The sequence below is a fragment of the Orbicella franksi genome, chromosome 14 (genome assembly GCF_964199315.1).
Source record: "Orbicella franksi chromosome 14, jaOrbFran1.1, whole genome shotgun sequence".
NCBI lineage: Eukaryota > Metazoa > Cnidaria > Anthozoa > Scleractinia > Merulinidae > Orbicella > Orbicella franksi.
The window spans coordinates 16795181-16820159 of record NC_138158.1 but is presented as its reverse complement, the minus strand read 5'-3'; the positions used below and the strand labels follow the sequence as shown (position 1 = coordinate 16820159).

At 39.1% G+C, this 24979-nt stretch overlaps 2 protein-coding genes across 4 annotated transcripts in view; both read left to right on the top strand.

Moving 5' to 3' along the window:
* Nucleotides 1-22999, top strand: part of LOC145467313 (uncharacterized) — a 152889-nt gene extending 129890 nt beyond the window's left edge. Inside the window, exons 31-42 of the mRNA XM_081450853.1 lie at nt 7573-7872; nt 10490-10789; nt 14004-14300; nt 15498-15794; nt 16536-16835; nt 17114-17413; nt 18556-18855; nt 19571-19867; nt 20330-20626; nt 21393-21677; nt 22251-22353; nt 22934-22999. Of these exons, the coding sequence (XP_081306979.1) occupies nt 7573-7872; nt 10490-10789; nt 14004-14300; nt 15498-15794; nt 16536-16835; nt 17114-17413; nt 18556-18855; nt 19571-19867; nt 20330-20626; nt 21393-21677; nt 22251-22353; nt 22934-22973 (3116 nt within the window). The 3' untranslated portion in view covers nt 22974-22999. The remainder of the gene's footprint in view (nt 1-7572; nt 7873-10489; nt 10790-14003; nt 14301-15497; nt 15795-16535; nt 16836-17113; nt 17414-18555; nt 18856-19570; nt 19868-20329; nt 20627-21392; nt 21678-22250; nt 22354-22933) is intronic.
* The window catches only part of LOC145467441 (uncharacterized), a 7293-nt gene continuing 5291 nt past the window's right edge, over nt 22978-24979 (top strand). For all 3 annotated transcript variants that reach the window (XR_014042051.1, XM_081450995.1, XM_081450993.1), the window contains exons 1-2: nt 22978-23166; nt 23893-24120. Coding sequence is in view for 2 of the 3 variants with exons in the window: in XM_081450995.1 (XP_081307121.1) it covers nt 23013-23166; nt 23893-24120 (382 nt within the window). In the remaining variant the exon portion in view is untranslated. The remainder of the gene's footprint in view (nt 23167-23892; nt 24121-24979) is intronic.

Genomic DNA, 24979 nt, shown 5'->3' with positions numbered 1-24979 from the left:
CAAATAATTATTGATGATTTAGTTGATCGTTACGATCATGGAAGAAAGGGAAAACAAAGGACTTCAGGAGGAGGAGGAGGTGGAAGAGGTGGAGGAGGAGGAGGAGGAGAAAGAAGAAGAAGAGGAGGTGGTGGAGGAGGAGGAGGAAGAAGAGGAAGAGGTGGAAGAGGAGGTCGAGGAGAAGGAGGAGGAGGGGGCGGAGGAAAAGAAGAGGAGGAGGTGGAGGAGGTGGAAGAGGAGGAGGATGAAAAGGTGGGAGAGGAGGAGGAGGGGTAGGTGAGGGGGTGAGGGAGGAGCAGGAGGAAGAGGAGGAGGAGGAGGTGGTGCAGGAGGAGAAGGAGGAGGAAGAAGAGGAAGAGGTGGAAGAGGAGGTGGAAGACGAGGAGGACGAGGAGGAAGAGGAGGAGGAGGAGGTGGTGGAGGAGGTGGTGGTGGAGGAGGAGGAGGAAGAAGAGGAAGAGGTGGAAGAGGAGGTGGAGGAGAAGGAGGACGAGGAGGAAGAGGAGGAGGAGATGGTGGTGGAAAAGGAGGAGGAGAAAGAAGAGGAGGAGGTGGAGGAGGTGAAGGAGGAGGAGGATGAAAAGGTGGGAGAGGAGGGGGAGGGGTAGGTGAGGGGGTGGAGGAGGAGGAAGAGGAGGAGGAGGAGGTGGTGGAGGAGGAGGAGGAGGAAGCAGAGGAAGAGGTGGAAGAGGACGTGGAGGAGGAGGAGGAGGAGGAGGAGGAAGCAGAGGAAGAGGTGGAAGAGGACGTGGAGGAGGAGGAGGAAGAAGAGGAAGAGGTGGAAGAGGAGGTGGAGGAGAAGGAGGAGGAGGAAGAGGAGGAGGAGGAGGTGGTGGAGGAAAAGGACGAGGAGGAGAAAGAAGAGGAGGAGGTCGAAGAGGAGGAGGAGGATGAAAAGGTGGGAGAGGAGGAGGAGGGTGAGGGGGAGGTGAGGGGGTGGAGGAGGAGTTGGTAGAGGAGGAGGAGGAGGAGGAGGTGGGAGAGGAGGAGAATATTCTTTACTGACATCAATGTGACTGCCAATAGCCAGGAATTTTAAAGAGTCGGAAGAGAAACCACCGACCACACACCAGATTTGTTACGGTCTTAGAATATGAGATTGTCATCATTGATCATTGCTTTTAGGACATGTGGTGGCTCCTAAAGGAGCCGTTTTTGTTTCATGGCCTTGTTTACACATCAAGTAAAGACAGATCAAAATCAGCTACTAAATCATGCTCCAGTTCTGATCCAATTACTGCATACAAGTCTTCTAAATCCTGCTGTTGCTGCTCTGAGGCTATTGCCTCATCGCAGTCAAAGTTTATAATTGGTAATAGCTCAGTTTCGTCTGAACATTCCAACTCTTCTTTCGATTTCGTCCTTCTCACACTTTTCTCACGTTCCTTCTGGACCTTGCGAACGTCAGAATGTTCTTCTCGCCACTTCTTCAGTTTTTCATGTCTGACTTTTGCATGTTTTGTTCTGTATCGTTTCCTCTATTCTTTGTACTTTTCTGGATTTTCTTTCCTCCATTTCTTCACTCTTTCTCTAGATTTCTCAGCACTGCTAGGCATGACTAAGCTTGTCAATACACGAGTTGAATGTCTTTTGTTCAGCAAGGATTTTTATACCATTTGATGACAATACGGTTCAAAAGACTGCTTAATAAGTCTTAATATGCTTTAGTAAGCACCCTACCGACCTGGGATGGTAGGTACACTTATTCATTGACGCTTTTAAGGCGCGGGGCATTTTGAATAGCCCTAGGGACAACAAAGCGCACGGCAATTTGATTATGCGCTACGCGCTGAAGGGTATAAATACTTCAGCATTTTTTATTTTTGAGTATAACAACTCATGTTGATGATGGAGTGTGACAAAGAGCTCGACGCTTTCATTTCACAAGTGCTTTTGGAAGTGGAGAGAGATCCCTTTCTTATCAATAACTCTTTGGTTGCTGGTATGCCGTCACCGAAGATTAGTGAGGGAGTGAGATTAAAGGAGATGAAGATTTGTTGAAATCAAAACTTCATGGCAAGAGTGCCGGAGAAACATATCGGGCACTCTAAAGAGATGGTTCTTCAGAAGAGAGTTGCGAACAGGAAGAGACTATGTCTGCGTTCAATTATTGAGCAGTAAGTAAAACATCAAAACAAAAACGGCTCTTTTAGGAGCCACCACATGTCCTAAGAGCCATGATCAATGGTAACATTATTTTATTCTGAGAAAATAACATTCATCTAACAAGACACACTCTCTCCCCCTTCGTCAGCACGCACATACCTTGTTTGTAAACAGTGTATGGAGGTTGGTCACTCAGAACACGACCTAGTTTGTAACATCAAGACTTTTGGAGAATATAATCTTTGTTTTTAAAATGAATTTTGCGTGATGCGTGACACCCTTGCCAGATGAAGACGAATTTTCATGAGTCACAGTTGGATGCATCTCATTAAAATCCGAACATGAAAGCGAAATAAATGGGTCTATACTGATGTAGGCTGATTTCATCTATTCTCTGATTGGTTCCTGATGAGGTCATCATCCCACCATGCTTTGCACCACCCTATCTAACCTGCAGTGGAACCCAAGTCTCTCAGTCTTCATCATGGCCGCTTGCCGGACGGATGTCTGTCGTTTAGGACCACAGGACACTGTAAGTATCGAGTTTGAAGCTGCATGACATTTTTGCGTGACCCTGGTGTGATTTTTGTTGCCATGGAAATCCGTGAGACCAATCCCAGGTCCTCCGTCGAGGCTGGTGGGCCGTTTTCCAACATGGCCGACTTTCGTGGGCGCCACCATCTTGAATTTTTAATTCGGCTCCGGATTGCCTGAAAATAAAATAGCGCCATCTTGGATTCGGAGAACAATAGCATCCATTATTCCCCAAACAAGCCTATTGTCTTTCTCGGCTCCTGATTGGTTACGGCCCACATGAGCCACCATTACTACTCGAAATAATTTTCACTCATCTAGAATAATTCCAAAGATTTGTTTTCGAAGAAAACATCTGCAACGTTCAAGATGCATACTGGATCTATAATGGATCTTCTTGGAAAATTCTCTCTCAGATATACCAGGGGTGAGATAAGAAAACACGTTAATTTCTTTGTTATTGATGAGGATGTCAGGCCACTCTAAGCTGCTTAAACATGTCACAACTGAACTTTATCAAGGTAAGGGTGTCTGACATTGCTGAATCTGAAACTGTTAGCTTTATGAATGACAAGTTGCAAACCACACCTAGTGTTCTAGGCTAAGATTGGATTTGAAAAACTATAGTGTTGTCTTGGAAAAGGTAGGTGGGTGAATTTTTTTTTTTTATCAAGGAGTCACCATATCTGACAACCTTCATTCAACACACCCTTTGGTTCCTTTCGCTGGCTCCGCCAACCATGTGGCGTTAAGAGAGCATGTGATCGACGAAGACGGCGATGACGACGGCGACGACGACGCGGTGTTAGCTGGCCTACAGTTTGGCGACACGGTGTGTATGAGGCCGTCATCAACCGACAAGGAGAAATTGTGAAGCTACAGTAATCAGAAGAAACATAAGTCACCTGGTGAAGACTTACGAGTCATCACTACTAAGTATTAATCAGACATATGTTAACCTGCCGAAGAGATATAGTGAACAACCTCAGAGGAAGATCGATTACCCTATTAATTCCCAACCTGTTGAAGAAGCTGAACCCTCTCTGACCATGCCCTTTAATAGTAGTGATGGGCACTAAGTATGTAGAAATGTTTGCCTGAAGAAATGGTTCCAGGACTACGTTTAAAGGGCATGTAAAGATTTTAACCATGTGAAAGGTGAATTGATCAACATGACAGGAGTGTGAGACAAAGAAAAAATCTGAGTCCCCGACAGGAATCGAACCCATGATCTCCCGAACACCAGGCAGGCGCTCCATCCACTGAGCTACGAGAACTCATGGAGAGCAAGGTCATTTAACTGAGTTTATATGTGACATGCGTCCTGCATACTGCTAGGATCAGCACTGTTGAAGTCATCGTAAGTAGTGATAAGTAAAGTGAATAAAGACGGTGAATTTTAAGCTCAGTAATGAAACGTGAGAGGTGAATCGATCAACATGACACGAGCGTTGGACAACGAAAAAATCTGAGTCCCAGTTAGGAATCAAACCCATGACCTCCCTCCTGTTATTGATGAGGGGCTCCGCTTTTGTGTGTGTACCGTGCACATGGTCTTAATTAAAAAGACTTCTATTAAGTTATGTATGTGCTTTGTCTGTGTTCTCTTGAAGCCTTAAATCAACAAAGAAGGTAACACGGCTAATTTACTAGTCTCTCTTCTTTACAAGCATTTTGAATCCTTTTACCGCTATTTCGATATTTTTCTCGGTTTTACCAATGGGTAATCTTGAATTTAAAACTTGGAGTCTAGAGGAGTTCTTAACTTTTAGTCTGCATTGATGGAAGTTGCTTCAGGGCCATTTTGTGATTTTCGAAATGTAATTTAAGTCAGTAATATTCTATCTCTAGCAGTCGAAATAGATTTTTTACCGCCTCTTTATTTTCTTGGTTTCTCAATTTTCACAGCAGCCTTGGTAGAGTTCCTTGTCCTTGGCACAGTAGCTTTGAACTTTCGACCAAATAAAATAAATATGGTCTATACTTTTCTGTCACTAATGGTCATAATACATCTTTTACTGCCTTGTCCATATTTTTTGCCACTTTTTCAACTACTGTAGATTTGGTAAAACTCCTTTTTTTGTACAGTAGTTATGGCCGTTTCGCCGGCACAAAAAAAGTGGCCGTAACAGCGAGGTGACTGTATCAACGGGTTGACCGTAAGGCGGGGTTCCACTGTATGAGCAAAAGTTTTTAAAATGTTCAAGTCAGGATCACGAGATAAAATCTAAAATGATTCCTTGTTAACAAAAAAAAAAAAAAAAAAAAAAAAAAAAAAAACGATAATCATATAAGTAACAATAAGTACAAAGTTTGGTTAAAAGGCCCACAAGGTCATTTTTTTATTCTGTTTTAGAAGGCCTTAAAGTTTCTAATGGCTCTGTGTGAACATAGTAGCAGGTTCCATGGCTTTGGCGCTGGTTAGCGCCACGTTTTTAGTCCGTAGGTTGTGGTATTGACCTAAAATCTAATAACTTTTTTATGCTTTTAGGAGCGTGATCGTAATTAATAGCTTTAAAAACCGTACAAAGTATTTTCTGAAGACATACATTGCATTATTCCCGTTGCTTTTCTGTGTACTTTGACACACCATTAATATAAGGATATGAAATTCAGAATTGATGCTGAAGTAAAGGTGTCTTAATTTATTAAACAAAAAGTATTGGGTTAACTATAAGGAGGCCTTTGGGAACGTCAATATATTTCCGATAACTAGGTGATTTAAAATGCTAAGCATGGTCCAGAAAAAAAACTGTATCCAGACAACTTAGGAAGGCTCTTTAAACACGTTTTCTTCAAGATTGCTTTTTATTTACGTCAAAGCAGTTGACGCAAAAATGTTATGATACAAAAAAAAGGAAATATATAGCTTAGACAAAACATAAAATTTATTCTTTTTAGCTTGCATTATTGGCTTACAAAAATCTTGTTTTGGACTTGTCTATCAGAACCTGATGGTACTCCACAAAATGTGAAAGGACAGAACATTAGCTCAACCAGCATCTTAGTCACGTGGGATGCAGTTCCAGCTGATCAACAGAATGGTATCATCACGGGTTACAACATTACTTTCAAGTCACAAACAGAGAATGACGATGGAAATGTTCAAGTAAATGGCTCTGTTCGTCAGACGGAATTGACAAATCTAAAGGAGTACGTCAACTACAATATCACAGTGTTTGCATCTACTGTGAAAGGAGATGGACCAGCCAGTTACCCAATTGTTGTTAGAACAGACCAGGATAGTAAGTAGAATACTAACCAAGCGTCCCTAATGGGTCTTAATATTATTTTTCACGGCATCACTTGTTTTATGGTGCGTTTGATTGACCTTAATCCGGAATAGAAATCATTGACTCGGAATGTATTACAATTTTCACCGGTCGCCAGAACTTATGGAGAACCCCTCAGAAAGTATTGTTAAATGTGACCGAAATCGGTTGTAACCATTGATTTCCATACATCAATCGATGAAACCGATAACGGATATCGACGAACGGTTTTCCAACAGCGAATTTTATCGACTGCCCTCCCCGGGTGGAAACTGCTTTTCTCTGCACGCTTTACCTTTTTTACCACCAGCATCTGCCATTTCTATTTCTTGTCTTGCGAAAGGTCAAGACGCGAAGAGGGAATGACGTCATTATTTCGCTTCATTCCAAGGTTTATTCGTTTGTTTTTTGTCTAAATCATTTTTCACTCATGCGTCGTGTTATTATTCCAAGTATTGCGCTACCTTGGGAAGAACGCTTGGAATACATTTCACTTGACAGTTTCACCATTAAGCGCTATTTTGGAACCAACAATTTTTATAGCGACTGTAATTAAAAAATTCTCTTGCGAAACAAAGCTTAATTTTTCTTTACGTAACACTGAACTATAGGTGTACTTACTACACAAAGTCGAATTGTCAACTGCTATAATTCTCGCTTACACAACCAGATAAATTCACTGAAATCGAATCTTGCATCCTGCTCGCAAATCAAAAGAAAAGAAGAATGCAACAACTAAAACATTACAAGGGCTTAGAAGAACTCTGTGAAAACACAGACGTTTTTTTTTTTTATCAAGTTCATTGGATGGAAAATTTCTCCCAATTTTCGGGTTAACCCGTATGAATTTTAAGCCAATCACAGTTTAGCTTAAGTAGCCCCAGAACTACTGCACGAGGTATTAGCTGAGAGGAGCACTCGAGTTTCATTCTATCATGGAATCTGATTGGCCAAGGAGAAACAAAAGTCATACGTCACAAAAATCGTTTCCTGGCTCGGGTTCGCAGACGTTATTTTTTGGCGGAGACAAGCGACAGCCAGAAATACGCCTGCGTTCGCAGGCTATTGCCTAGGCTTTACTCTTTACGTCACCTAATTGAATTGACCATGAAAGTCTAGGAGTAAGCCGTACAAGAACTATGCAAGGAGTTATTCCAAAAATTCAATATAGTTTGAAATGTTTCAATTAATTCGAAATCAAGCATACAGAATTTTTTGAATTTAAGATACTGGTATTAGCTCTTTTAAAGCAAGCCTGGATCTTTCTTGCGCAAAATTCAAGCGTTACTGATTTTGAATATTGTTTTGTCTATAATTTCCACGGAAGTATTGAATATCATAAACAACTTATTTTATAGTATTAAGCTTCAATATGTTTCCGATAACTAGTGTAATTTTGAGATTAATCCGATCAAAGTAAGAGAAAAAAAGCTGGTTGAAAATGCTTAGTATGGAGAAAAAACTGTGTCCAGACACCTTAAGAAGTCTTTCAGTTAAACACGTTCTTTTCAAGATTGTGTTTTATTTACGTCAAAGCAATTGTCTCAAAAATGTTATGACATATGATAGAAAAAAGGAAATATATAACTAAAACAAAACATAATTCTTGTTAGCTTGCATTATTGGCTCACAAAAATCTTGTCTCGGACTTGTCTATCAGAACCTGCTGGTGCTCCACGAAATGTACAAGGATGGAACAGCAGCTCAAACAGCATCTTAGTCACGTGGGGTGACGTTCCAGCTGAACAACAGAATGGTATCATCACGGGTTACAACATTACTTACCAGTCACAAACAGAGAATGACAATAACAGTGTTTCAGCTGGTCGTGAAGATCGTCAAAAGGAATTGACCGGTCTAAAGGAGTATGTCAACTACAATATCACAGTGTTTGCATTTACTGTGAAAGGAGATGGACCAGCCAGTGATCCTGTTATTGTTGTTAGAACAGACCAAGATAGTAAGTAATTTATTTTTATCAGGTTTTTTTGGGGATGTTTTGGTAACTTGGTAGTGAGTAAGTAATTTTGTCTGTGGGTGTTATGACTGATTCTCTCACTGTAGTGAAACACTCAAGAATACAGTGAATTTATTGTAAAATGTACAGCGATAATATATATAAGTATGTTTTCATGAAAAGTGAGCTGTTCTTTCTGTGACTGTCTGTGTGGCGTCAAATTTTTGAAGGAATACTTGTTGCTTTATGTTAGTTGTTCTTAAATCGAATTATAGATCATCATGCGAATTAGTTGGAAGTTTTTTTTAGCGTTCCCGTACGAAGCCCAGTTTGCACGGGGCCAGAATGTGGAAAAAGCTCTTCGTACGGTAACGCTTGGTACGCAGGCTAGAGGTGTTTCGAGTTTGGGTGAGGTTTTGGTTCAGAGTTTTGAGTATTTTGTAAAGTGTCGACTTAATAAACAGAAGTTACAAAACAGACAGTTACAAGAAAAAAAAACTGATAAGATTTTCCGTCTTAAATAAACAAAGCAAAAAAGAGCTGAACCGGTTGGAGAATGTTCCGTGAAACAGAAGGAAAGTTATAAACCCCCTCACTAACCACCGACACCGACTGTTTTTGTGTATACCAAGCTGGTAGGATCAAATACCCGCAATCCATTTTGCTACACACTAACCCGAGGTTTGGGTAGTAGCCGATCAAACTGCGTGGAAAACGCTATTTATTGTTTTCAGTTGGTACATAGTTATTGGTTTTATTTCAATTTTAATATTGTGGTAGTATTTGCTGTAGGTTTTCCTTCACCCTCCTATCTTTCTCAGGTTTGTTCGATTTAAGAGGTAACGGATTTGCTAGCTCAGGGTTCTCAGAACGCTGAGCAATGTTTATTAAATTTTTAAGTACAAGTGAGAGAAAGCGAGAGAGAGAAATATTGCCACAATACCCAAGCGTATACTGATATCGTACAAGTTTGGAACTCTTCGGTTACTAACCAGGTCAGTGGATAAAGCTTGAAGATGTTCCTTAAAAAACTGATCCTTCTTACCCATGCAATTTGGTGTTAACGCGTCAACATGACTTCCCTGGAGTCAAAATGTACTAGGCGTTTGGGGATATCGTTGTGGTTTTGTTCCCGTAAGCCTGACTGAATATGGTTTGGAAAATGAACTGTTGAAGGTCAAAATTCCTATCACGTAATCTTCTTTATTTTCCTATGACCCGCGGTTTAAATGTGGCGAAAAGTTTTTAAAATCTGGTAGGTTTTCAATTGTCAGGATGAGATCCTTTGAGACAATCGCGACGGCTACAATTTCTTATTTGGCGTTAAAATAAGCTACTTCTTCGTGCTACTTGTAAATAGGAAAAAAAATTCTCTTCCGCTTCGTCAACATGTTTCGTAACTTTGGAAAATTTTGTTTCGGATAATCAAGTCATGAACGCGCAGTGTTTTTCCTTTTTTTCTCAAACATTCCATAATAAGGTAGGATTTGATTTTGTAGGATTGCTGACAACTGTATCTTGTTAGATCATTACGAATTTTGATAGAGCAATGGTTTCAAAATCACTACTGGCGTATCGTTTCTGAAGCATGTACTAGAGTAACACGTATATGATAGAGAGGAGGCAATTGTTAACAAACATAATTCACGGTCTCATCATTAACGGATTCAAGCCGTGGACGGTGACACGGTACTAAAGGTTAATTACGTTCGTATAGTGTGATCGTCCGGGTGAGGGTAGTTCTGAAAAGAACTGTTGTTGGTGACTGGCGTTTCTACAACCTGAGCGAAAGTCATCTTCAGAGTCAAGTGAATAGTGTTTGTCAGTCGATGATGTTATAAGTCTAGTCCGTTGAACGTGATTGGTCAGTCTAGCCATGATGGTATTGGCTAAAAAACTCGAGTAAAGTTTGTCATCAGTCGTTGGTCGGTTTCGATCCGTCTATCGTTTGTTAAATTAATCGGATTTTGGTCCGTCTATTGTTAAATTAAGTCGGTCTGCTAGAAGTTCGTTTGTCGGTTTCGTTTCCGTCGAGGAAAAGTCGTTTGTAAGGCGCCGGTAGTTGCTGACATCTGTTAAGAGGCGTTTGTTAGAGATACATGTAATGCGATTTCATTTTCTAGTGGTGTCCCTCTTACGTGTACAAACCCCTGGTCTAACACTGCAAATATCATCTATTAATTAGTTAATTAGTCTGTTATTTTTCTTAAGTGATAAATTAGTCAGTTATTTTAGTTAGTTAGAAGGTTGGTTAGTTAGGTATTTTGTTCTATTTCATTTAGTTAGTTATTTGCTGTTAGGCGCAATTTGATCGAGTTGGGAAATGCGCCCTAGAAAAATGTAGCTATAATAAGTATTATTAGTGTTTGTTATTATTATTATTATTATTATTATTATTAATTTCGTAAAGTAATAATTTCGTAGTGTGACATGTTACCTTGTACCTTGTTGGTATACAGATTAAGTAATTAAAATAGACAGGAACATACAAAATGATTATGATAACCACTAAAGAAGAAGACTGTTAATAACTGCCCTCACAACATTTACACATATATGTACGAAAGCTCAACCAACCAATCATGCTAAGCGGCTAGCTTGTTTTGAACTTTTACATCAGAACCTGATGGTGCTCCACAAAATGTGAAAGGACAGGTTCGCAGCTCAACCAGCATCTTAGTCATGTGGGATGAAGTTCCAGCTGATCAACAGAATGGTATCATCACGGGTTACACCATTACTTACCACTCACAAACACAGAATGACAATAACATTGTTCCAGCTGGTGCTGAAGAAAGTGAAAAGGAATTGACCGGTCTAAAGGAGTTCGTCAACTACAATATTACAGTTTTTGCATCTACTGTGAAAGGAGATGGACCATCTAGTGATCCTAATATTGTTGTGAGAACAGACCAGGATAGTAAGTAACTACTTTTTTCTTTTCAATTAACATTCGTTCCATGCAATCAATATACTCTGTCAGGAACTCCTTAAATAAACTATGACTGTCATACTAGCTATGAAACTACAACGACAACGGTAACCGGGCCTGCGTTGGCCCAGCATGCAATGGGCCTAAGCCCAGTCCTAAAATACAATACTACAACTCCCATCTGTGAAAAAAAGCTTTTCGTGCTCACATGAGAGCTAAATAGCTTGTCATCTCAAAGTTACTAGTTAAGAGACTAGAGTGCACGTTCAGTGCTGCTGAGAGACGTGATGGCATAATGGTCAGCAGAGTGACAGCTCGGATCGATCAGTCTTGTTTTGAGCACTGGCCAAGCCATTGTGTTGTGTTTCTAGAGACGGCGCTCTTCTCCTATGATGCTTGTCTACACCCCTGAATTCTTGACAATTGATGAACTGTGAGAACAGTCTAAAAAATGCAGGGGGATTACCTACAATAGACTACCTTCCCACTCAGGGCGAGTATTTGTGATTCTTGTAGTTGCTTCATGCTGTAAAAACTCTTATTAAGGACGGTGCCTACTTTTGTTAGTGCGCACACGTTCTACACATCATGCAAGGCGTGGTTTAAGCGCCATGCGCGCACTTGAGTTGACAATGACACAATCAACTACGCTACCGTGTAAGTACACGACTAAAATGAAAGCAAAATTTTCCTGCTGTGACCAAATCAAGTTTATTGACCCTCTACTTAAACCAGGAACACCAGAATAGCAGCATATCGATAACCACTAACTGTTAACGGCTTCCAGCTGAAAAACTATCTGTTATCTGTCGAAAATTAAACTGAAATCCAAATGTAAACATGTACCTGCGGATGACGTAGTACGCGAGCGAAGCAAGTGATATTTAATTGAATAACATTTAGCTTCTTCTTTTCATTGAACAGCTCTAACTTAATTTTTCATGTCCGTATATTTTTTTCGCTCATCTTTGCTTTCGTTAGATGTTAGAATAGTGTATTAGTAACAGTAGTAGTATTGTATCTGTTAGTTATATTATTTGCAAATAACACTCATGTGCGCTTCGAATTCGTCTTTAATTCCAACGATTCACTTAAAACCAAAATAACAAATACATAAATTAATAAATACGAACTTAAACTTAAATAAACTGAAAATACAACAATACGAAAAACAGCAAAAAATAGAAAGGAAAAACGAGATTACTTACAAGATCTGTACGGCACTCCGGATTTGACAACGACTGAATACAAATAAAAAAACTATAACGCTTTTAAACGGAATTTTGAACTAAAAGAATAAACTTAACGAGGTTACGTGATAAACAATAGACGATTACATAACACAACGTGAAAAAACTAATTTGCATTTAAAACTGCACAAAAAAGGTACGCAAAAAGTTAACCTTTAACGACAAAGACAAAACAAAAAAGAAAAGGCGACCAAAAACGGAAAAATTTAACTCTCGTGGCTACATTATTATTATTATTATTATTATTATTATTATTATTATTATTTTTGTCCCTATTAGTAATATCATTTTTATTTTGGATGAACTCCTGTTAAAAAGGTTGTTATATTGTTAGTATAGGTAATCATACGGTTTCGAGTTCAATTTGGAATTGATATGCACGAGTGAGTTTTTCAAAAAGCTGAAATTGCACAAGCCGCTTCGGCGTGTGTAATTTCAGCTTTTTGAAAAACTCACAAGTGCAAATTAACTCAAAACTGAACGAGAAAAACCGTATGATTACTTAATAATATAAACATGAAAAAATTCGCGCGGAGGAGGTGCCGGAAGATCTTTCTTGAAGCCATTTTTTCTCCTTCGAGAAAACTTTTTTCAAAGTTTCAACACAAAATTTTCGTCATCATTTTACGTGATATCATTTTCTTAGAAAAGTTCCTATTGTCTTTCAGTCAATCATAATCCAGAATTTCGATGTGTAATTGGCACTGGTGTTACACTTTTTGCACTGATGTTACACTTTTTGCACTAGTGTTACACTTGAACTGCACTGCTCTTAGCCAATCAGAATCAAGTAATTTTTTCATGTGTATTATTAGTGTTGTACCCAATGTTGACTGGTACTGTAATTTGTAATTTGTAAGTAGTGATAATGGTGATGTAAGTAAATTAAGTTTTTGTAATAAGTAATAGAGTGTAGTATTAAACAAGTGCGAGATACGCAAATGTTTTGCTTACTGGGGAGGTGACAGGATAAAATATAACGGGCACCGTAAAAGTTTCCATAAAAGATCAATAACTTAAAAAAAACACATGGTTACCCCTACATTTTATGTTATGAAATGGAAGTTATTAGTTTCTGGATGTGGGCAAAAGGTATTTAAACTATATTTTAGCTGAACCAGAGGAAGGCTGTCAGAGGGACTAAAAGCGCTTTAGCAACAATTTTGTTATTAAAAACATACCAAAAATGGTTTTTATGTCACCATTTACCATGTGAATGTGTTCGCTTTTCTGTATGTGAAGGTGAATTCTAAGGAAATCTGTGAAGAAATATCCTTTCCTTCTTTTTTCAGAAAAATGCTGATGTCAGCATTTTTGTTGAGATCCAAGGCTAATTATCGCGAAAAAATGCCCGCCTACCCTAATATTGCTTTGTGGATTCCAATAGCCCTTGTAAAGATCTACTTTTTCTGCGTGGTCCAAATCTGACGCAAAAACCTTTGTATTTAGTAGGCACCGTCCTTAAGCTCTAGCAATGTTAGTCATTTTGGCCGGAGTGCGCACCTTCCCCTTTTAAGCCTGTAAGAGATGCTTGGTGTAAATTTCAGAAATGGTCACTTACATGTAACAAGAAAATGACACAAGGCGGCTGCTTTCTCAAGCTTAAAGCATTTTAAATGTCAATCTATTCGCAAAAGGAAATTTCAGTAGTGCTAGTCTCTTTTACATGCACCTTACCCACCATTGATGTTACCTTTACCTCTCAGTTTTCTTACTGATAGCCTTGATTCATGTACTTTTCTCAAGTAAGTGACGTCGAAAAGGCTTACTGACCCTTCATAACCATCGTTATTTACTTTACAGAGATACTTCAGCCTACTCACTTTCTTTGCAAATTAACTTAATTTGCAGAGAAAGTGAATAGGCTGAAGTATCTTCGTAAAGTAAATAACGACAGTTATCAAGGGTCATTAAGCCTTTAGTAAACTTGGTTTTACATTTTTTTACGTCAGAACCTGATGGTGCTCCACAAAATGTGAGAGGACAGAACAGCAGCTCAACAAGCATCTTAGTCATGTGGGATGAAGTTCCGGCTGAACAACAGAATGATATCATCACGGGTTACGCCATTACTTATCACTCACAAACAGAGAATGACAATGGAAATGTTCAAGTAAATGGCTCTGTTCGTCAGACAGAACTGACAAATCTAAACGAATATGTCAACTACAATATCACAGTGCTTGCATCTACTGAGAAAGGAGATGGACCAGCCAGTGATCCAATTGTTGTTAGAACAGACCAGGATAGTAAGTAATATTTCTTATCGCGAATTTTTGGTGTATGTTTTGGTAATTCCGTAGTTAATAGAGTTTCCTATCAAGCTCTCCTTTTGGTCGTTATGGTAATTTTTGACTCATGCCATTTCACTAAGAGACTTCGGGACTCTGGTAAAACGAAGTGACATGTTAAAGTTTTTTATAGGTTTAAGTAACTGACCACATTGTAGAACGCTAGAGATGTTTGTTATTCAGTTTTAATGAAAATTTGCGCACGTCTTGAGAACACAGCTCGGTAGTTGTTGTTTGTACTTCATTTGTTTTGAGATTTAATGAGCATCCCAAAGGAATTCTGTCATATTGAGACAGTATGACATAGAATGTCAAAAAATGCGCCACACTTGGAAAATTGCGCCCAACTATGTCATATTGAGACAATATGACATTGAATGTCAAAAAAAATGGATATGTCAATATGACATAGTTTGTATTAATCTGGAAAAACACAGATTCTATCTGATGTTGTAAGTAATAACCTTCAGGTTGTCGTTCTGGTACAGTACGTTTTCTCTTTTTATTTTTTTCCTCCAGCTTCTCAGCGGTCCGGAATCCTAAATCCTTGAATCCGATTGACCTATCGTGTGCGCTCTAGTGGTGCACATTTTCCTATCCGGACCCGAGTATGCATCACTCCTAAATAGCCAACTTTGGCAACTTTTGAAGCTTTTTGTTACACTGCAGAGCAACGTAAAGTGGAAGCATTCAACACTTTGGCAACTTTTCAAGCTTTTTTATCGCTTTTTGTGCCCGGAATGTCTAACACGCGCGTACGCCAGATTTTACCTGAACTGCTTTAATTAAAACTCAACACGAATGTTTCTTTCAAAGCAATATCGTGGATAAGAAATAACCACGAAGACGTTATTTGTCGGCCTTGCTCATTCCCTATTGGGAAACACTGAGTAAGGCGCGACGCCGCATACTCAAGACCTCGCGCACAGTTTTTTCCAATACGGACCTCCCGGCCGGCAAATAGCAGTTATATACACAATGCATTATTTGTTAGTCATGGTATATGTTCACGATACACAACGAAACTAAGGTTGAAAAGATATACATGTATGACAAATGTAAAATAAACAAACAGGTAGTCAGCATTGTGTAACTAGGCACTAAGGCCCAGCCACATTCGTTACAATATAACTAAACTTTTAACTTCTATATCAGAACCTTTTGGTCCTCCACAAAATGCACAAGGACAGAACAGCAGCTCAACCAGCATCTTAGTCATATGGGATGAAGTTCCAGCTGATCAACAGAATGGTATCATTACGGGTTACACCATTACTTACAAGTCACAAACAGAGAATGACAATGGAAATGTTCAAGTAAATGGCTCTGTTCGTCAGACGGAATTGACAAATATAAAGGAGTACGTCAACTACAATATCACAGTGTTTGCATCTACTGTGAAAGGAGATGGACCAGCCAGTGATCCAATTGTTGTTAGAACAGACCAAGATAGTAAGTAATTTGTATTGTAGTATACGTTTCTTCTGGTTGGTATAGCGGTTTCTTCTTGCAGGTTCATGCAGTCATTATAACACTTGATAACTCTTCAGTGGAGAACGTGTGAATTTTTTTTTTGTTGTTATCCTAGTAAAATCATTCATAATATGAATGTAATTATCTTAAGAGAAATTCCCCACCAAGGAATGCACATTTCAGTGAGGCCAAACTCAAATTTTCCAAATGCCTCTTTTATTTTCACTTGTTTCCGATAAAAATAAGTTACTTGAGATTTTAAACAGCTGTGATTAGGTATGCCTTTAGTGTTTATATGTTTGTTCATATAACTAATCAAAATGAAGCATTTTGACAGATGGAACTCATGGTACTTCCTTGTAAACATAACTTCGGGTTATTTTATTTGTAGTTATGCATTATTTACTCATAGACAGTTTCCCATTATGGTGCCCGCAGTTTCATGTTTTGGATTAGACATCATCCATCGTCAGTTGTACAGTGACAAATAAAATGAAAATATGCAATAAATAGTATAACAAAGTGAGATATTAGCAAGAATAATTAATTGTAAAGTATAAGTAATGTTTATGCAAGTGAAACTCAAATTAAATTTCTATATCAGAGCCTAGTGCTGCACCACAAATGTGTGAAGAGAGTGGAAATCTTTTCGTAGGAATCATATATGAAAGCGTATTGACAATTATTGTAAAGTTAACTTGTTTTCAACTTTGCTATCAGAACCTGATGGTGCTCCACAAAATATAATAGGCCAGAACAGCAGCTCAAGAAGCATCTTAGTCATGTGGGATGAAGTTCCAGCTGATCAACAGAATGGTATCATCACGGGTTACACCATTACTTACCACTCACAAACACAGAATGACAATAACATTGTTCCAGCTGGTGCTGAAGAAAGTGAAAAGGAATTGACCGGTCTAAAGGAGTTCGTCAACTACAATATTACAGTTTTTGCATCTACTGTGAAAGGAGATGGACCATCTAGTGATCCTAATATTGTTGTGAGAACAGACCAGGATAGTAAGTAACTACTTTTTTCTTTTCAATTAACATTCGTTCCATGCAATCAATATACTCTGTCAGGAACTCCTTTAATAAACTATGACTGTCATACTAGCTATGAAACTACAACGACAACGGTAACCGGGCCTGCGTTGGCCCAGCATGCAATGGGCCTAAGCCCAGTCCTAAAATACAATACTACAACTCCCATCTGTGAAAAAAAGCTTTTCGTGCTCACATGCTCTGTTTTTTTTTTTATTATTATTTTTTTTTTTAATTTTTTTTTTTTTTATCAGAACCTGATGGTGCTCCACAAAATGTAACAGGCTGGAATAGCAGTTCAACAAGCATCTTAGTCACGTGGGACGAAGTTCCAGCTGATAAACAGAATGGTATCATCACGGGTTACACCATTACTTACCAATCACAAACAGAGAATGACGATGGAAGTGTTTCGGCTGGTCTTGATGATCGTCAAAAAAATTTGACAAATCTAAAGGAGTACGTCAACTACAATATCACAGTGTATGCATCTACTGTGAAAGGAAATGGACCAGCCAGTGACCGTGTTATTGTTGTTAGAACGGACCAGGACAGTAAGTGATTTTAATTTAAATCTTTTTCTTGTGGTTGTTATGGTGGATCTTGTGGCTGCTTGGTTCTTGTTTGTTAATCACTTTCGAGCTGACCTTTCCTGTGTAGAATTAACTTCTTTCACCAGTTTGAGGCAAAAAAAGTAATAATATCAATGAAAGGAACTTTTTCAAAGAAAATAACCCGTGCACTTTGAAGGACGGCAGAAATTTAAGGTGTTAGAATTTCATAAACTGTTTACATAGTAAGAGATCATATCAGTATAGATGTTTTCTTTTGAAATCAAATCATCACGGGAACACTGGTCAAGGATCGTTTTTTAAACATGAGCTATTGATATTACCCACTATTGGGAGTACAGTCAAGTCGTTGCCGTCTCTTCAGCGACCGGTTGTTAGTCCTAGAAACATGTATTAATATAGTCAGTGTAATACCGCAAACCAGATTTCGGTCAAGTGACCACCTCTGTTAAGCGGCTGGGGTCACCGTTTTGTCGTCCCAACCAGATATTTTTTCGTATAGTTTTCATATTCTGTTAAACGGTCAACGAAAATATGTGTCTGGTGTTCCCAATTAGTGCCTTTTCGCTAGAACGACCAGACACTTTAATAAAGGATATGTATGTAATTATGTATGTGTATGGCTTGGCATTTCTTTATCCTGGTCAGCTGTAGCTGATGAAAGGAAAGAGTGAGAAACTTCAACTAAATAAAGAGTGTACATAAGCACATCAGCATTATCGGTGCCTTTTTTGAAAGAACAATAAGGGGATTGTATCCTGTACTCCAGGGTATCAGTGAACAACCACTTGCTAGGCCATTTGCTTTCGTTCAGGCCTTTTTGTAGTTCTTCCTAGCCGCGCCGCTTTTTTTTTTTTTTTTTTTTTTTTTTTTGTTTCTTCTGGTTGTACGTGAAGAAAATTTTCTTAACGGCTTGGTAATAGACACTTGACCCCAACAAGCTTTATGTTTTCTGTATGTGCATATCACGCATGTACAGTATTCGCGCTACATCAGGCAACTAACGTTAGGCATGCCCTTGACAATTTTAAGAAACAGTTATTTTGGAAGTCTTTGCAGGAATCATATATAAAAGCCTAGTGAAAATCATTGCAAAGTTAACTTGTTTTCAACTTTTCTATCAGAACCTGAGGGTGCTCCACAAAATATAACAGGCAACAACAGCAGCTCAACCAGCATCTTAGTCATGTGGGATGAAGTTCCAGCTGAAAAACGGAATGGTATCATCACGGGTTACACGATTACTTACCACTCACAAACAGAGAATGACAACGGGAATGTTCAAGTAAATGGCTCTGTTCATCAAACCGAATTGACAAATCTAAAGGAGTACGTCAACTACGATATCACTGTGTTTGCATCTACTGTAAAAGGAAGTGGACCAGCCAGTGATCCTGTTATTGTTGTTAGAACAGACCAGGATAGTAAGCATTTTTTTGCTGACTGAGTGCATATAAGTACGGTTTAAATAACCAGGAACGGATCAGGTTTTACGAAATAAGTAAATAAGTATCTTTTTACTGAGGAAAGAACATAACAGCAGTACCATCTGGAAACCTGTGGCTTTTGGATTCCTTATCGAAAACGACTTGAGAAATGTTGGTTTTTACGACGGGAGAGAACCCGGAGAGGAAACTTTGAGCCAAAGCTAAAACCAACAACAAACTCAACCCTTATCTGTCGTCCAGTCTGGGATTTAAACTTGGGCCCCATTGTTGGGAAGCGAGTGCTTTGACCACCACTCTATCCCTGGTTGCCATTTTTAAATTTTTAAATTCTAACATTGCTAAGCATTCCATGTTATAACATGGAAATTGTGTACTTTAAAAACTCAACAAGATTTCCGTAAAATGGTCATTTTCAGGCTTCAACTAAAGGATTCAGGTAAAGCTTGTCACCAACCTCCCCTTTACCCTCCGATGAAATGTTCTTTTGGATACGCCCTGTCTGCAAATTAATACAAGTACTGCACTGAGCTTCAAAATTAAATTGACACCTAAAGGCTAAATAAAACCGGTCGTAGCAAATGTTAGTCCAAAGACATGTTTGATTGATGTACATGGGGAAGTGGCTCCTGGCAGAAACAGTATAACTTCTTGTTCGCTAATGAAAAAGTATTCTTTCTAATTACCTTTTCAGGACCCAGCGCTCCTCCCCAGGATTTACAGTTAAAAGACACAACTTCCTCTTCACTTTTAGTCAGGTGGAATGAAGTTCCAGCTGCAGACAAGAATGGTATCATTATTAGCTGTACGGTGAGCTATCAGGCGATCAGTTCTTTACTGGTTGAAAACTTAACAGTCTACTTTCCGACACGTGAGGTGAATCTAACTGGGCTGATAAGGGATATGAACTACAGTGTCAGGGTTTTGGCGTCTACCTGCAAGGGCGATGGAAACTACAGCGATCCTGATTTTTTTGTTACAAACCAAGATGGTAAGTTAGTATTCAGATTTCCATCAAATTACCCGCCCAACATGAACCCTACGATGGCAAAAAGAGGCCACAACTTGAATGTCTTGAGGAAAGCAGAGATAATTTACGTCTTCAACACGGTGAGCAAGCACCATTTTTTCACTCCACGAAGAGCAAGCAGTGCGATCTGCGAGCTCTCTAAAGATCGCTTTATGCTCGTGTTTACTCTAAACGAATTTTAGAGAGCATCAATCGACTGCGTATAGTTGGCACGTGTTCATTTTGAAAATTTGCCAGTTTCAAGACACTCGTGGAAGGTAGTGTGATTATCCGAAACTTTGCAAGAAACTCCATTTTTTTCCTATGTCGTTCAGAATAAGGCTTCAGTTCTTCTTGGACGTTATCTATAACTCTTACATTGTGTTTATTGAAGTTGCGATTTCATCATTGTTACTCTCTTATTATCGATTCTTCTATGTTCAGTGCCCAGTGCTGCTCCTCAAAATGTGAGAGGACAGAACACGAGCTCGACCAGTATTTTAGTCGCATGGGATGAGGTACCAGTCAATGAACAGCGCGGTAATATCCGCTATTATACAGTAATTTATATGGAGACACAGGGAGGTGCAGAGATGTCGAAACGGGTTGATTCATCCACACTTAGTGTTGAGTTAACAGGTCTTAAAAGGTACGCGAAATACAGCATCCAGGTGTCAGCTGCAACTGTGAAAGGCGATGGTCCAGCCAGTGTTCCTGTCACTGTCAGCACGAAGCAAGGCAGTGAGTAGACCAAGTACACGAAAGCATATTACATTTGTGAGGTAGTTAGAATAAATCACCTAGTAAAGAAAGCCTGTGTTTATCACAGACGCAGAGTTGGGATGACTGGTTGGTTTTAATTAATTCCCCAGTTTAAGGTGTCACTGATGTAGAAACACTTGGTTGTGTAATCATCCATATCCGTCCTGCAAGTAAATGAAGATGGCAAGATAGTAAAAGAATAACATTTGCAATAAGTAATAAGTGAGGGTAGAGGTCTGGGTCTGCGAAGTCCAATTAGGTGAAGCATTCTTTTGACAGAAATGAGGCCACAATAGACAATACAAAGTGTATCAACCGGCAGTTGCTCTCGATTGTTCTCGATAATGTGCTTATTTTTCAGTTAACAAAAATGGACCCCATAATTGTTTACAACTAAAGCAATTTGGAGATAATAATCACATTATTTCGACGTCATGAGGTTATCAATGACTCACATGTGCATACGACGATTCTGCATGTACATACCAACCACGTCGTGCCATTTTTAACGAGTATCATAAAAGGAGAGCGTTTCTACCTTAGCACCTATACTCGTTAAGATGCATACAGGAAAAGCCCCCGTCTCTTATATTACGACTAGAATTCAAACCAAGGAGGGGCACATGAAGCAAGTATCTGAAGAACGTACTGTAATAATCTTTAAGTCGACATTGGTCGGCCAAATGAACTTAAACCTACTTGTACTTTATTAACAAACGCTTACTGAAATTTTTGCATATTGCAGTACCTTCTAAGGCTCCTGTATTAACGATTGTTACGGTACTGAACAGTACTAGTGTCGAGGTGGAATGGCAGCCGGTACCTGAGGAGTTTAGGCATGGTATCATTACAAAGTACGTCATATTTTACACGGTTGAGAAAGAGACGGGCGAAAAGGAAGTAGCTGCATCCCTTCTGAAAGCAGTTGTAAATGGGCTCAGGCAGTCTAGAACATATTCATTTCGAGTTCAGGCTGCAACGGTGAAGGGTGCAGGTCCTGCAAGCAGTCCTAAAAATGCAACAACTGAAGGTGAGGATATAGCTCCTTTTCACAAACACAGCAAATAGCAATTTTAACAAAAATTCAGATGCACATAATGATGTACATGTACAATATTGTTTTGAAATTTAGCGAAACATCTAAATAACAGTTAGCAGGAGGTGAACTGTTCAAAAGAAGTGATGCAAGCAACACCCGTGGTAACATTATCCGGGATCCGGGGAAGAACTGGTCACCATACTTTTCTAAAAATAATTTTAGAAGGATTACTTCGTGAATATGGCCCATGTAGGGGATTAACTCTTCCACCCTTCATCTTCTCTTGTGTATGTTGAATATGGGCTCGGAAAAAAACGATAAACTTCCAAGCGTCAGTTCCTCTCGAAATTTCACCTTGCCAGATAGTATTTCAACGCTGTAGTCAGAGAACGCTTATATATTTCCCATCAAACTAATATACCTACCTTCGGTTTTTGTTTTTGTTTTTGTTTTTTTTTTTTCTTTTTTTGTTTTGTTTTTTTTTTTTTTGCTGTTGTTGTTGTTTTTGTTTTGTTTTGTTTTGTTTTTTGTTTTGTTTTCTTTTTTTCTATATTGTTTTTTCAGACCCACCGACCGCTCCGACGCCTCCTGATGGCAACATTGGAACAACAGAAGTATCCGTTCCCTTTAAAACTAAGAAAGAGTTAAGTAATGGCAAACCAGTCAGGTAAGTGTTTTAAAATTTCGTCTTCAGTTGCCCTGTAACGCAGGCTGTGCTAAGCTTCATTGGTTATATACTTCAGCAAAGCCGGGCTTTGCGTTACGATTTTCTATTTTGAAGAATAAAGGACATAAAGTTACTAACCTTGGCAAAGACTACTAGCTGGTTAATATTTTATTTCAAAGTTTAAAACAAACTTTCTGGAAGCAGTTGGGAACCAACTTTAGTTTTCAATAACTCAAGGTAACTTTGAATTCCCTTTTAAAAGTTTGAAAAATATTTCATTTTAACATGTGATCATTGCTTCAAAATAAAAAATGGTGGCGGTCACAGAGCTCGTTTTTGAGTTTCTAGCACCTAAATCTAAAATGAAAGGTGTGGCAGGTTGTACTGTAGCTATAGTAACCTGCTAGGTCAAGAAAATGACCAAATGGTGTTCAGCATCGATTGAGCATTCGTTTTATAGCAATTTTGTAGGAAACTGATAACAGTGTAGTAATAATCCATCAGAGTATGACTGCTACAAAATGCGGGATACTATTGCCAGCCATCTTATGTGAAAATACCTTATTACACTCTTTTACAGCTTTTATCAGATGATCGTCACACCCTTAACTGACGGGTAAAACCCAGGAAAATCATCGGACACGCAATACATTAAAGTCATGCGAAATTACGATAACCAAGTGAACGGAGAATCTTATATTACGGCTGAGTTCGCCAACGATCAGTTAAGGACATCATTTCCTGTTGGTGACGGGAAGTATTATTCTAGAGATGGTGTTACTGAAGCTAAGAGAAAGCGCAGAGAAACATCATGTGAGTCAGTTCACATCTGATAGCGTTCAATTTACTATTCATAAGAACGTATATATTGACTTGAGATTAGGCTGGCTAACATTTGAGATTTTCACCCCCAACCTGTAAGTCAAAAAGCAAAAACACTAAAAATTGAAAGAAGAGTTTATTGGGAAAAAAATGAAATGAAAGCCTGGAACAACAGGTTTTCATAAATGATCTGCTTTGAGATTAAAATTGATCAGAGTTATCAGAGATCGTAATTGGCAAAATATACCTTTATTGCAAAGTAGCAAAGTACCACCCCCTTATCAAAATAGTCTTTCACACGAGCAACGAGCACGTGTCCCCTTAAAGAACATAAACAGAGATTTATTAACAGACTCCACTGTATCCTAAGATGGTGTCAAAATTCGGACAATCCCCGCTTAAAATATAAAATAATAATATAAAATAATTCATAATGTTGAAGTTTAATAAGCTGGACTTAAACAGTAAATAGTGAACCGTTTGTTTGTTGGCTTGCTTGTTTGTTGTTGTTGGTGGTGGTGGTGGTGTTTGTTTTGCGTTATTGCGACTTCAGTGCCATCATTTCAGTTTCTTCCACCAGCACCAGGAGGGTCCCTTTAATATATAAAAGTCAAGATACATTTTTCTAGACTTGGGAGGGCTTCATTTTGTCAGTTATTATAGGAACACCCACAGAATTGATTTAATCCCGGGGTGCCTCTCCGTCTTTTCTTTCAGCTTTCTTCAGGTATAAAAACGGAAAGCTTGAAGAAGGCACAAGATACGCTGTCTTTCAACGATCTTTTGACGAAGATGGTGATTATGAAAATGAGGGATTTATTACGTTTACCACCAAAGATGATGGGATCCCGACAACAACTTTGATATTATCAATAGTGATTGGGTTACTTGTTCTTGTGATCGTGGCCGGTGGGATTGTGACGTGGCGACGGTTACATCCTAGTGGTGAGTTTTAACTTTTATATCTGTATACAGTTCAACCCCTATTACACAGCCACTCTCGGGAAAATGGCCGGGAAAATGGATAATGGTTGCTTGAAGGGGGCTGGTCACTTAATAGAGGTAAAAATAGAAAAGCTCTCATCCGGACTTTGATTACTGGCCGCGTAATATATAGGGGTTAACTTTAATGGGTGGCCGCTTATTAGAGGTTCGACTGTAGATATTTTTAATATTGCATTTGATGATTCAGCTGTCTTGTTTCACCTAACAGTATCGTAACTAAGAAGCCAGGTGAGAGTAATAATAAAAATCATTACCTAGCTTGGAGCTAAAAAACCAAATACAAACAGAACAGCCTTTAAGTTACGAGCTTTCACCCTGAGCATGACGCTTTGTCATGCTTGCGGGACTCAATGACCCCAAGAGCTATGCCGCCTAGAACCTCCTCTGGCCCTGGCAGATTGGCCATGTTGGACTGGTGAAAGGAGAGAAACTTGACAAGTAACATCCTCTCGTCCTCCTGGTTGAGGAATGGACCTAGCATAATGCATCCTTCCCTTAGCAGGAAGCAAGGAAGCAACTAGCGAAGAAAGGCAGGCAGACAGGCAGAGAAGGAAGGAGGGAAGGCAGGTAGGCATGCAGGAAGAGAGGGAAGGAGGGATGGATGGCAGTAGAGTAGGAGTGCCAGAGAGAAGGAAGGAAAGAGGGAAGACAGGCAGGCAGGAGCGAAAGCAGCCAGGCAGGAAGGAAGGAAGGAAGGACGTATGAATAAAACAATTGCTATGCATGATGATTCAAAACGGTGAAATAGAATGCGGCATAGAAAAACACACTCCTCTTTTCTTTCTTTGGTTCTTTCATA